Here is a 14,236-nt window from a genome sequence, read left to right on the forward strand (position 1 = left end):
AGGTGCACCAACAGCTGTTCGGGACATACATCAAGTTCAGCTTTATTGAAAGCGGATGGGCAGAGAGGTGCACAAGGCATTGCAAGATCCCTTCCAGATCTACAACTCCTTGAATAAAAAGTGCAAACTCAGTTGACCTGTATCGACCTCATCAATGTGTATAAATATCTGAGGGAAGGGTGCCAGGAGGATGGGGCTGGTCTCTTTTCAGTTGAGCCCAGGGACAGGACAAGAGGCAACGGGCACTAACTGAAGCATAGGAGGTTCTGGCTGAGTATCAGGGGACACTTCTTTGCTGTGAGGGTGACAGAGCACTGGGACAGGCTGCCCAGAGAGGTTGTAGAGTCTCCTTCTCTGGGGATTTTCAAAACCTGCCGGGATGCCATCCTGTGCAATGCGTTTCGGGGTGACCCTGCTGGACATGGGGGTGGACCAGATGAACTTCAGAGGTCTCTTCCAACCTTGGCCATTCTGGGATTCTGTATTAACACAAGACCTCCCCCATATGAAGATGATGGGCATTTTCTCGTGATGCTTCCAGGACTGACTGGAAGACAGTGCCCCTTGGCAAGACTCTGGGGGAGCACGGCAGCAACTGAGCGATTTTCATAGATTCATAGAATATTAAGGTTGGAAAAGCCCTCCAAAATCACCTGGTCCAACCACCCCCCTACCACCAATGCCACCCACTAAACCATGTCCCTAAGGACCATGTCCAACCGTTCCTTGAACACCCCCAGGGACGGTGAGTCCACCACTTTCGCCCCTCTCCCCACCCACGACACAGACACGGACACAGCACGGGAAAGTTTGGAGCCGTTTATTCACTGCAGAGTTCGGGCTGCCTACGCTCTACTACTATTAAAACCAACACACAGAGACAGCCGCCCCTGGAGCCCGTCACGGGCTCCGCACAGCGCCGGGCGCTGCCTGGGGGGGGACACAAAATGGCGGCGGCGCCCCCTGAGGGCTCCCTGAGGGGCTTCCTGAGGCGGCAGCCGCCGTTGCCGCCCCCTCCCCTCCCTCCTCATTTTGCGGCTGTCTCAGCAAACGCCTGCCCAATACCCGAAACAAAACGCGGAAAAATACTTCGTAGAGGGATTATAAATTAATTTAATATTCTTAAAAGATATTCTCGGTTTTAAAAAATTAAATTTATCATGAGGAGGCTCCTACGCTCGCCTGAATTTCAGCTTTTCGATCAGGCGTTCCCTTACGGATGCCCCACTCGCTGCCCGAGATCTCAGAAGGCCCCGCGGCGGGAGCGGGAGGGAGGCCCCCAAGATGGCGATGCTGGCGGAGCGTGAGTGCGGCTCCGGGCGGGCGGCGGCGGCCGCGAACGGCACCGGGGGGCTGAGGGGGGCTGAGGGGGCCGTGGTGCCCCCTTATAGGGTGGGGGATCGCCGCTAGTGGGGCTCCTAAGGCCCCGATGTGCCCCTTCGCTGGGCTCCAGGGGGTGTCCGGGCCTGGGCTCCTCTCAGTGGTAGCCCCTCGGGGAGCGGTGGGGCCGGGGCTCGGCTGCTGAGGGGCTCCCAGCCCCGGGGAGGTTTGTTGGGGGCTGCGGGGGTGAAATTGGGGCGGGGAGAGGGGTGAGAAGGGCTTGGGGGGAGCGTGTGGGGAAAGGAGAGGCTGGGGAGCTGAGGGAGAGCTTGGGAGGAAAGGGGAGAAACTGGGAGAAAAGTCAGGGGAAGAGAGAAAAAAGTAAGAAAGTTTTGGGGAAGAAAGAGGAAAACTAAGAGCAAACTCAGGGGAAGGGCAAGCAGTTGTCTTTTTGCAGAAGGGTCTCACTGAATGAAGCGTTTCTGAAGACTTTCCATTTTATTATATATTTATTACACATTTTTAACGTTTTTCTTATATTGCTGTTGGAAATACATTTACTCTTATCTCAAAGGTATTTGAAAACTTGGGTCCCCCCCCACCCCCCCCGCCCCATCAGCTTCCCCCCAGCAGGGTGCCCAGCCCCACGGCCCTGGGCTCGGGGAGCTCTCCAAGGAGCAGCCCCCGGCCCCTCTCGGGGCAGCCTGTGCCAGGGCTCCGGCACCCGCCCGGCCCAGCAGTGCTGCCTGAGGGGCAGGGGGAGCCGCCGGGGCTCCGGGCTGGGCCCGGGGCCTCTGGGCCCGGCCCTGGGCACCGCCGAGCAGAGCCCGGCTCCGGCCTCTCCGCACCTCCATGCGGGTCCTGACGGCCATGGGGGAGCTCCCCCGGAGCCTCCTCTGCTCCAGGCCCAGTAGTCCCAAGAAGACTACAGGAATATCTAAAGGAATTCATTAAAACTCAGCCAAGAATAACCCAGGGTAACTCTTCCTCGGGTAATGCTTATCAGTGCAAGAAGCAGCACTCCTGATTGGCCAAAGTGGGAATGATTTTTTTTTTTTCAGAAACTACTGATTGTTTCTCTCTTCACTTCTAAGTTCAAGGTGCATCTCTGCAAAGTAGTCTTTTCTAGCAAACTGAAACTATGCAAGTGAAAAGAATAAACTTTCAACTGCAGATTTTTATGGGACAGGGCTCATGTATGATGGTTATTAATGTCCTTATGTGGCTCAGATAAGCTTCCTGGTGTCAGGACACCCTTAGCATGAGAGCATGAGCTCTAATAAATTTGCTCGACTGTGGGAAAGATGGCTTTCATTATAGTGACTAATTAAAAAAATCTGTTTCCCACTGGAAAATGCAGGTATGAATTGATAAAAATCAAACTGTACTTAAATAGGTAATTTTCAGATTGTTTTAGATGTAAGCTTTGTTGGTACCATTTTTCAGAATTTTTCTTGGACACTCCTGTTCCAGTAATGTAATGGAAACATGAAGTCAGTTGCTGCAAAAAAAAAAAATCTAGTTGCTGAGACTCCATCTTTGCAGGGTTATTTGTGTTCCTTGCCTTCATCTGAAGTTATAGTTATGAGGCCATGTTATGTAGATGTACATTTTGTTTCTAATTCAGCTGTTGTTACTAATTTTCATCCTAAAAGAGAGTCGAGTTAATTGGTTTTACTACAGCTGCGAAAGCAACGCATCGCAGGGCCTTGAAATAACTTCTCGGTGGTACCAGTGGCAGGACAAGAAGCGGTAGGCACAAACTGAAACACCGGGAATTCCCAGGTGGGCAAACGCAGAAAAGATTGAACACAGAGGTACTGAAACCAAACCTGGACACTGTCCGAGGCAGCCTGCTTGAGCAGGGGGTGAAGGAGGTGATTTTGAGAGGTCCGCATAGCCTCTGTGATGCTGTGAGCTAAACTGGTAATAGGTAAACTTGGTTGTTCTGTGCTTCAGTAGTTCGAACTTAAAAAATATAGCAGTTGCCAAAATGGCAGACAAGTTAGCTTTTGGTTTTTGCTTGCTTTTGACTGGGACTTTTAATAAGCTGTGATTAACTATCTTAGTGGTGCTGGTTTGGAAAATCAAAAGTACACATCGGGGAGTTTTGTAGCTTGGATTAAAAATAAAATCCCTTCTGTGGGCAATATCTTTTTTCCTGCTCACTGGAGAAATTTTACCTGTTCGTTATTTCCTGTGTTAACGCCATCTGGGGGCACACAGCAGTGGCTTAGGTGGGAACGTTCAGAAGTGATGGTTAATGTTTAGGGCACAGCATTAGCCCTGACAGAAGAGTTTAGGAACTGATCTTTTCCCACAGAGCAGGGTGTCTGAACTATCTGAAGAAATGACCCATTTCTCCACTGGATGGTGCTGCTCACCAGGAATTTCATTGCAGTCTCTCTTTCTGAGAGCAGCCCGGGACATCCGTGTTGCCTTCTGAGCTGTTGTTAGGTAGAAGATAGCAGGTTGATTCCTTCCTTGCTCTTTAAAAATTGGTTAACAGACACTTCTGATGTGATTTATACTTCTTGAAAGTATACAGATAGCTTGCCGTATATGAAAAGGGGTGTGTTGACCTGGCACAAGTGTGAGGAGTAATACTTAATGGTAATTAAGAGATTTGAAACACTTGGGGTGAAGCTGCTGGGAAAAGGAAGGTCTTAAAATGTTTCAACTTGAGAAATCTCCACAGGAGGTGCCCTTGGGTTTTGTTAGCAGCGTCCTTCTGGGAGTAAAACATCTGAGGGCTTCTGTACGGGGAGGTACTCAGGAGAATTACCAGAAGTCAGCTTTTAAAGTGGATTAGTTGGACTACATCAAACAATTCGGTTTGGAAGTTAATTTAAACTCCCGTGTTCATTTGACACGGATTACCTCTGCTGTGTAGACAAATCCTTAAATACACGCAGTGGCTTTACAGCCGCAAGAATTGCGTTGAATTTCATTTCTTGGGATTTGCAAAGCCATCACCTGGGAAACTATGGACAGTGTAACAGAAGGTGAGCGTGCTGAAAATACCTGACAGCATACTGCTAGAGCTAGATCTAAAAAAAAGGTATTGAATACGTTGGGTTTGGTGACTAGGTGAGGGAAATTAATTGATAATTGAGGGATTTTAAACAAAGGGACAAACAAATTGGAAAGGAGGGGTGCTGTTTGGGTGAGCAGCGTTATATTCTCCTCTAAATTGCTTCTTTTTAATGGCCTTTATGTTCACTCTCTGTCCTTAATGTTTCACTGTCGGCTATGGAAGAAAGCAGCAACTTTCACAGCGTTTGAAGGACTTGTTTTTTGGTGCCAGCATGATACCTTAATTTAAAAGTCGTTCTTCTCCATAAACTCCTGGAAACTTGAGTCCTTAAAGGTCCTGTGCGTCTTGGGTGAAAGAAGATGGCAAAACATGCTAATTGTCCCAAATCCCTAGAGAATTCAGGAGGGAACCTGAATTTGCTGGGGTCTGTCTAAAATCACAGTCCGCGGTGGCGTTTTCCCAACTTCTGGTAGCAGCACAGACAGGGCTTGTAGGGGATATTTCTGCCTGATGGAAAGAGGTTGTTACTTTTGTGTAGAGAAGTGAACTAAATGAGTGAACTAAATAATTTCTCTCACAGCACTAAGTCATTTAACATACCGTAAAATCTTTTTTTATGGACCGTTTGGGCTTTTATGAATTTTTTTTAACGTTACTTTTTTGTTGGGCTGCCCTGCAGCACTTTATTTGAGCTTCAAAGGCTCAGAAGCACGTTAAAAAACAACCAGCATCCTGCACTCTGACGGTGTTAGTTCTTTCAAAAAGAACCAGGCATGGGCAGAAAATGAATTGAACGTGCTCGTAAGATTCTCTCCCTCTGGCCCAAATCCGAAGCGTTGCGTTTTCGGGAGAGATGACTTCCTGATTATGAAAGCTCCTCGGTGGACTTGGCTCCTCGCTGACTTTCTGTGGCCTTGGGTTAACCGGTCAGTTTTGATCCGCTGTTTCCCATGGTGGTTAATGAAGTTTGTAATCTTCCTGTCTCCCATTCTTTGTCTTGTTTATTTAGGTTCTCTTCCTGCGTGTGTTTAGGTGTGCGCTTAAAGGGGCTGGTTAACGGCGCTAACTTTTCTTCCTCGGTTTCAAAGAAGCTATTCCTGCTGATGGAGACAAACTCACGCATGTGGGCCTGGGGGACTGTGGTTTCTGTAGTGGTTTACGTAGGACAAAAGAGCCCTGGGTCTCCCTTGGATCTCTGACACCTGCAGTCATATCCGGTGACTTTTCAGTTTCCAAACAAGCCATTTTGCGGCAGATCCAAGAGCTGAAATCCCTCTGGTTTGCATTGACCAGAGGAGCTGAACTGCACACTTACGTTTGGTTTTTGACTTGGCTTTCATTATGAAAGCAAATCTTCAGACTCCTGAGTAAGAGGAAGGATGGCCAGTGGCCATTTGTCCAGTGCTGGGAAAGCCAGCACTAAAATCTCATCCCTTGTACGTTTTATGTTGAAGCCAGATGTAAAAAAAAGTTGGAATATATAAAGATGGAATTTAAGCCCGTGCACTTAAATGGTAATCCTCAACACCTTTGCTGGATTGCATCCCATCCGTAGGGATGACAACTTCCGTGGCCGTTTTACTTTGGCATTCCTTGTACTAAAGGTTTTCATAGGACTTTTTTTTTTTCAATATCACACAGTAGGATTAAGCCCCCCAAATGTGATTGATCTGTTTTTTGTTTTTTTTTTTTAATGAAAGACTTTTCTTGACTTGATTAAGTATTTGGAATACTGTGGAAATGTAAATAGAGCCTGTCTGAATTTTTCCTTTCTTCTCTAGCCCGTAGAAGGCAGAAGTGGTCTGTGGATCCACGAAACAGCGCCTGGAGTAAAGATGAAACTAAATTTGGACAGAAGATGCTGGAAAAGATGGGCTGGTCCAAAGGAAAGGTATGGTCTAAAGGAGAGCTGTCTAGATGAAGGGTGGTGTCTCAGTTCTTCCTGAACTGAAAATGGTTTTACCAAAAAAAAATGGGGGGGGGGGGGGGGGGGGGTAGACATGTGGGTGTAAGACTGCTGGGGGATTCTTGGCCCCAGCATTTAAAACAGCCATGTTCTTTTTGTTTGATTTATTCCTTCAAGTTTGCTAAGAGTGCAGAGAATTTGAGCAACATCAGACTTCTATAATATCTTACAAAGGTACTTGCCAGCTTGTTCCTCTCTTGCTCTCCCATTTTTCTACCCTCTCTTTGACAAGGTAGTGTCCACAAGTCAGAGCAGGAGCTGGATCGTTTAAATCAGGTGACATTTAGAGAAGTCTTTAAGCTGCTTTCATGCTCTCGGTTCTCTCCGTGGCTGTTTGTGCTGCTGAAAGAAACTCCCAAGACCTGGAGTTTAATCTTCCACCCGTTTTTAAAGGTTCCTTCTGATCTGTTCCCTGAATGGCCAAAACACAGCGTTATGGGAGTTGCATTCCTTCCCAACTCCAACGTGTACCTGCGCAGTAGGGTGACAGGTTGCTGGTGCTGAGAATAATCTCTAGGTCAGTGCAGATAGCTGCAGACGTTGCTGCTGCCACTTGAAAGCAGTTTAACTTCCACAAAGGAGCCTCAGCAAAGCTGAAATTTGGGCCTGCACATCAGTGTGGTTAGTGAAACAAACACATGCAACTTGCCCTGCCCTGTGTTATATATTTAATTTTTCTCCTAGATCTCCTCTGTTTTCTTTTAAATTAACAACATTAGGGCCGTTCTTAATTCTGTGAATGTATTACAACTTAGTGTGAAAAATAAGCCTACCCCCTTGGATTTCTCAGTATAGTCTCCTGTTGCCTCAGTTGGCAAAATAACACAGAAATCTGGCTTCTGTCTTTAATTTCACCGACGATAAGCAGCGATCCCTGATTCAAAGGCTGCTGAAGTCAAAGAACTGGGATTGGATTCACTAGGCTTTAGACCAAACTGTTAAAAGTGTGGGACTGGGTACTGTCTTGTTATGTAAAGTTGTATACGTGGCTGTTTTGTAAGTGTGAGACCAAAAATAGGTACGTAAACCAGAGTAGGAAAAAGTACTGATGGTATTTCAGGCTGCCAGCAGCTCCTCTGAACATGGATAATGCTTTGCTGTTACAAACACTTTGTGTGAGGGTGTGGAAGGAAGGCCCTCGTGATGCTTTAATTTTTTCTGAGGGTTCCCTCTCGTCTTCTTCACAGTTAAGTTCCCTGTGTGAGCTACTAGATCTTTCTCTACAAGAATTATAGCTGTGCTAGAGGGATTTATATCCCCGTTCTGCCACAAACTCAGACAAATGGAAGCATAGCTTGGCCAAGTCAATGGGCAGCAGCCCATCTGTGCTCTGAAATTAAGCTGCTTACACTAGTCCTGTTATTAGTTGTGCTGGAATTAGGTCGTGGCAGGATGCCCTGCTTGTTTCCATACTTCTTGGTTAGATGAAGTTTCAAGGTAAATTTGCCACCCCACTGACCAAAAAACCTACTGGGTCTGTGGTAGGAGCAGCCGTGTGCAAGTGTGGTCATTGCCTTGCATGTTGGATATGCACAGGCTCTGTCCACAGGGCTTCTTTCCACTACTCCACAAGACCCATACATACATATTTATTATATATATATTTATTTATATATTTATTATGGTCATTTGTTACTGGTGACAGGATGGGGGGTGGAAAAGCAGGTAGATATCAGTAATATTCAATTGCAAATGTTTCTTTTTTTTTCCCCTGGTTGTGCAATTAAGATAACACTGGACCTAAAGATGGCTTCCCAGATTTGAATGCTTGTGTTTTTTTAGGATAGACAAACCCAACATCTATTTGCCCCGGTATCTTCACCAAATCATGAGTGTGAGTGAGATGGAAAAAGTTCTTAATGACCTGCTAGCTCCAGTCTGATCCTTCCACCTCCTCTCAACCCCTCTAATATAAATCCGTTCTGCTTTGTAAGCTCCATGTGGCATCTCTCTCAGCATTTACGCAGCTGCCTTTGCCATGAGGGAGGTGGTTTTGGTAAGAGGCATGTTTTTCTTATGTAGTGTCTTGTTTGAAAATTGTAAACACTTTGGACTTGCCTAGGAATGTCAGGTGGCTTTCTGATTAATCACCCGACTGTTTAACGTTGTTGTTATTTTAGTGTTTATGGTATTTTGCTGGAGGGTTAAGTAGTAAATTAAAAATACATAATATCTCTTGTGTGCTAATGTCTGTGAATGGATTCAGTTGCAGGCAAGCAAATAGTAACTTGTGGTTTCTTGCTGTATTTCATTGCAAAATGTCTTCCACTACAACGGCTCAAGTTGCTTAGTCACTGCTGGAAAATCCTTGCATTTTTTTTCCCCTTAAATCCTCATAGGGTCTTGGTGCTCAGGAGCAAGGAAATACAGAACATATCAAGGTTCAGGTGAAAAACAACATGCTGGGGTTAGGAGCATCCATCAATCATGAGGTGAGTGCTAGACCCAGGTAAGGAGATGTGGCTCCCTTGTCAGCTTTTATAATGGGACCTTAGTGAAATCTGTTACCACACCTGGTGGTAGCATGTACCTTTGTGAATATCTCTGCAGAAACTGTTGAGCTGGAGTGTAGTTATGCTCTGTTAGGTATTTTGGAAGTAAGTACCTGCTTGGAAAGGTTACAGTGAATTCTTAGGTCGTTCAGAGAGTTTTTGCTTCCGAATCACTAAAATATTTGCTTATTCCCTGTGTCTCCTACCCAGCTTAGCTTTATGCTTTCTGCCCCTCATCCTTACACAGTCACCTTCCTGACTGGAGTTCAGGTATATAGGGAGAGCTGAATGTGCTTCTAAAGATATTTGTCCCGGAATCAACAACTTAAATAACTTCATTGCTGGAAAATCACACTAGTATTTTCTGCCTAGTTTTGAAAAACGTCTTATGCAGACTGGGACGTGCAGAGCCAACAGCAGCTCAGTGTTGTTTAAAGGCTTACAAACACAACCCTTATCAGTTCAGTACGTCGGAGTGATTGTAGTACGCTGTTGTTAGTATTGCCACCTGTGGAGCTTTGTTGGTCCCTCCCATCAAGAAGGGTTGAGTATATGCAATTAAGTTGCTTCTTGGAGAGCAGAGTTTAAAACCTGTTTTAGCAAAACCTCTGTTAGGTCTGAAAACTGTTGCCTCGTATTCACGTGGGTGATATTTACAGGACAACTGGATTGCTCATCAGGATGACTTCAACCAGCTTCTGGCTGAACTGAACGATTGCCACGGACAGGGTGAAACAGGTAGGTTCATGCATTGCTCAATCAGATGCTGGAAGCTTAGCAGAGTTTCCATTCTCTGTCTTACAAGGCTAGCTGAGGCCCAATCCTTTGGGCTGCTAGCAGTGTATCCTTGCGGAGGTCAGCAGCTCCCCCTTTTCTTTCTCCCCCCAGATCCCTGGGAGCTGAAGGGCATGTTGCCATCCATGACCATGCTTAAGTTTGCCTGGATGCGTAGATCTCAGTGGATCAGTTTAACCTCTATTAAAGGCTTTTTACTGAAGAAACCAAACATCAAAATTCTGAGTTTGGGAGTTTTATCCAAGACACGGGGGACCTTTTTCTGGGATGTACTACAGCCGTGCTTGTTTCTTTTTAAAGCATCCAGAGCCAGTATGAAAGCTCAGAACACAGGCATTCACCATTGCAGTGCATTTGCCTTCCTTTTTCCTTATTAACTATCACATCTGGTTTCCATGCTCTGGTGGTTTCTTGAATACCTACTTTTCCTGTCCTCAAAGAGCTGCTCCTTTGCTTTTGACTCAGAGTTATGCATCTCTGTTTTGAGTGTAGTATAATGTGATTTTTGTAGAGCACACAAGTGGGGTAACTACACAGCTCTCCCAAAGGGGCTATTTATAAAGTTTATTGGTTTTGAAAAGTGTTGTGCGGTTTGACCTTGGTTTGTAAAAATGAACTAATGCAAGGCTGTCAGGTGTGAGCTTACAGAAAGAATTTCAGCTGGCTTACAATCTCTCCTTTGGACTGGTACATCTCAAACTCTGAGCGTACATCTAAACAACCCTGTGGAGTGTTGTTAAACCAAGGGCTTCTGTTTGGGCACAGCAACTTGTCCACGTGCTGCTGGTGTCGGAATTGCCAGCTTAATGAAGTTAGCCACTCTTAATTCATCCTTAACATTTGTGCGCAAAAGATTTTCAGGAAGAGGAAAGGTAGAAAGAGGAGGAGGAAGATCAGTTAAAATGAAGTCTCAAACTTGTTGTCTAATCCTAGAGGGCTGGGATTAAAATTCTAAACACAATGCTTTAAAAACAGTTACTTTAATTGCTGTGTTAAGTTATTCTCGTGCATTGGAGCCCTCATCGTGATCTGAGGCCACACAGTGCTGCTAGCTGCTGTAGTGAAAGTCCTCAAGAGGTAGAATAGCGTATTGTAGGGAAATTCCAAAAGTTCCTGTCTACCTTTATATCTAAATCCTACCCAAGTTCCAACTTGAGCCATGAGAAGATCGTTTAGGTGTAACTGGTGGGAAACCTGCAAACTGATGAGCAGGGAGCTGAAATGATTTGCCCAAGGGCACAATGAGTCAGCACAGAGGCAGGTTCATTGAGCAAGGCTGTCTTGTTCCTAAAGCTGTACTCTATCCTGTAGGTCATCTGTACGGATACAAAGTGGTCCCATAAAACCATATTTCTCCCTTTTTTACTCAGTTATTTTTCCTTGGTCTTTTTAGCAGCTTGGACAAGAGATTTCAGTCACTGAGCACAAATTCGGATGCAAGTTGAAAAGTCCCGGTCAGAATCACGTTGGGTGATTTGCAGACTGTAAGCATTGCTCTGAAACTTGTTTCTTTGGCAATTGTTTAAGCTGGCAAAACTCATCCAGATAATTCCGCCTGCAGCTGTGCTGCAGGATCAAATGTTACATTGTTGGCCATCATCCAGTTTCAAATTGCATTAAAAGTCAGCTGAAAACCTTCATTGTTCTTAAATAACTGGTGTAGTTGCCAGAGCTGGATTGCAATTAGAGATTGGGAAGGAAGGGCCCTGTGTCGGTTTGTATGCCAACATTCAAATACCCTTAATCTAGATAGATTTAGCTTTCTTCTCTTATTTTTCTAGCTGAGCACCTGGTGAGGAGTTTTGATTCTTGGCTTTTTTGCTGGGATGCTGAGTGGTGAGGACTGTGTCTGTAAAATGGGGTAAAACATGCTGGCCGTGCCTGTCATGTGCTTCGGAATATTTATCTGTATCAGATTTGCTCTAGAAATGCCCCAACTTATTTATGACTAAATTGCGTTTAGACACAGCAGAAGACAGGCAGATGTACCAACTTGTATGTGCCCATTGCCAGCACATTTCTAAGCTCGGTGAAATTACTTCTTGAAGGCACAAGGCGGTGCTGCTACCCCTTTTGCTGTAAGAATGAAGTGCGGGAGGAAGCCTTGTGGAAGTCCCTTCCTGTGTAAAATTCAGTACAAGCATATAGGAGAGCAGGCTCAGAGTGTTGCGCCTATAGTCAGGGTATTTTAATTGTCATGCTTACTTTGCCCATAGGCCCTTCTATTGAGGATTTTCAAGTTGACTGCAAAATCTGTCTAAAACTGGATTTTCTAGTTAAGGTTTACGTGCAACATCCAGAGTAGATCTGAGGCTGCTTTCTGGTAATAAACTCTCCCACTGCGGGCTGTAGATCTCATTTTTAGGTCTATGACTATCATCAGGTGGCACTACTTGTGAAGTGCTGTAATACCAATGTCAGAAAAACTTGGTCTGCACAGCTTTCAGGGGTGGGATTGTATGAAAAAGGTGACTCAACTTGGCCTGCAGGGTATGGGTTGATTTCCCTACCTATCCCAGCTGCCACTGGCAAAAAAAAAAAAAAAAAAAAGAAACATTTCACCCTAAGTAGCCTTTTCTATAGCACAGAATCCTGTCGTGCCTACTTCTCTTTGGGACAGAACCATTAGGTAGTTCTTACTGGACTGCAGGTTACCTCCTTCCAATAATTTCTTGTAAATTAACAGATTTAAATTAACAAATAGCATGTCTGTACCAGTAACCTGCCATGGCACAGAGACTTGCTATCTTTATTGTTAAATAGTTAGATAATCCCTCACATGCTTCTGACCTGCACAAGCTAACAGTCTCTCAAACAACTCCTGAATGAAAGTGGGACTTAGCAATCCCCAGAGACCATTCCCAGTGGGGTAGCTCAGAAGCAGCCCTTCAACTGAAAGGTAGAAGAACTAAATAATATAGATGTGGCACTTCTAGCTGGCCTCAGGAAAGAAAAAGGTCTGCCTGTTTAATTTCCTTACACAGAGATACCAGACTGTGCCCAGATGGGGGCACTTTAAGTAGCGATAGAGTTGGAAAACTTGCCTGGTGTGATGTCTTTAATTTTTTTCTCTCCCTTACTGTCCATTCAGGTTCGGTATTTTATTTTGTACCATTTCTTACGGCTTTCTCAGACACTAGCACTGGAAATATTTTGTAACAAACGGCACAACTGATCCATCTTCTTCTTACCATAGAAAATGCGTTAAATTAGACTTTACCTTAGACCTGCAGTGCTTGTATCTGCCTTTTTCAAATTACACTAGATTGGAAATGGGAAGGGAAGGGGATGTGGCAAAAAAAGAATCACGCAGTAACATGTCTCAGAGGAAAGTTACCATGCTTCCTTCAGTGGTATGCTGTTACAACTTGGTTTTGAAAGAGAAAGTTAACTACAGTGATGTTTGAATTCGGTTGTTAGTGTTTCTCTAACAGGGTTGGAACCTGTATTTTTATTTTTTAGAGTCCTCGGTGACTAATCAGAAGACGACGTTTAGTCTCGAGGAAAAATCCAAATCCTCCAAGAAACGTGTCCATTATATGAAGTTTGCAAAAGGTAAGAGGAATTGTTTCTGGTTTGTAAGCTCCAGCCAAGATTAGTAAAGCATATGTCAAGGTGATCTGTTACTTTCTGTAGTCTATATATGACAAGTAGAATCTTGGTTTAGAAATACCCCTTGCAGCAACCTGCCTAAAGCTATAATACACTATTTCTCTTTATTTTGGACAATTCTGTCTGGCTTTAGGCTGATGTCATTGAATAAATCAATTCCTGTCTGTAGGAACCATCAGCTGACTGTAGAATTATGAACATTCTCAGGAATGTGAGTGGGAAAAGGGCTGGAGAGGGAGGCAAAGGTGATGGCCAAGTAACTCTGTTATCTGGACTGCACTGTCCTCTGCAATCTCCAGTAACCCTGCCAAGAGATCATGTGGATAAGATAAGCGGTCAGATTAGATGATGCAGGAGGAAGCAAGCCCTCTTACATCTCCTAGATACTTTATTGGGTCAATTCGGACAGCGATGGGTGGCCAGAAAGTCTGTATCAAGAACTTGTGGAGCTGGGTAACCTCTTTCTCTGTAGAGTGATGGCATTATTTCAGCCAAACCTGCTTTCTGCTCTTGGCCATTGTTAATCCCTTGCTCTGTTTCTCTCTTGGTAGCATTCCCTTTCCATGCACCCCTGTGCACATGGTGGGTGTGAATCTGTGGTTCAGTAGAGGGATGGGATCAGTTTCCACTACTGGTTAATTTATTAAACTTAAAGCTCGGTGTAATGTTTTTGGATAACAAATGCTTCTGCTAAAGCAGAGGTAATTGGCTTCTGAATGGAGGCCAAATTCTGATATTGGGGGTTGGGTCTTTTGATGAATTAATTCAACCTAGAAGTCAAGTGTGTTAACATGACCCTGCCACTTAATGACATTAAACAATTAAAGTGGTTCAGGACTTTAAGTACAGAAACCATGGCCTACTTGAGGTAGTAGCAAAGAGGATTTATTTTTGTTTTTAAATTTTTACTAAATAAAGGGGGGAAAAAGCATCTTTTGAGCACTTAAAATACAGAGCAAGGCTTTCGTGTTAACAATATCCCTTATTTGTTTGAATGCAGTGCTTCTGTAAGGT

The 14,236-nt window shown here is 44.7% G+C and overlaps 1 protein-coding gene across 2 annotated transcripts in view; it reads left to right on the top strand.

The window, feature by feature from the left end:
* Positions 1 to 1,156: 1,156 nt before the first annotated feature.
* The window catches only part of PINX1 (PIN2 (TERF1) interacting telomerase inhibitor 1), a 60,142-nt gene continuing 47,062 nt past the window's right edge, over positions 1,157 to 14,236 (top strand). Inside the window, exons 1-5 of one of the 2 annotated variants that reach the window (XM_048079353.2) lie at positions 1,157 to 1,303; positions 6,139 to 6,248; positions 8,663 to 8,755; positions 9,475 to 9,553; positions 13,073 to 13,165. In XM_048079353.2, the coding sequence (XP_047935310.2) occupies positions 1,285 to 1,303; positions 6,139 to 6,248; positions 8,663 to 8,755; positions 9,475 to 9,553; positions 13,073 to 13,165 (394 nt within the window). In that variant the 5' untranslated portion in view covers positions 1,157 to 1,284. Of the gene's footprint in view, positions 1,304 to 3,189; positions 4,326 to 6,138; positions 6,249 to 8,662; positions 8,756 to 9,474; positions 9,554 to 13,072; positions 13,166 to 14,236 lie in introns of those variants that run through there. The other variant, XM_013184462.3, reaches the window with a different exon arrangement.

Source organism: Anser cygnoides, chromosome 3, assembly GCF_040182565.1.
Source record: "Anser cygnoides isolate HZ-2024a breed goose chromosome 3, Taihu_goose_T2T_genome, whole genome shotgun sequence".
Taxonomy (NCBI): domain Eukaryota; kingdom Metazoa; phylum Chordata; class Aves; order Anseriformes; family Anatidae; genus Anser; species Anser cygnoides.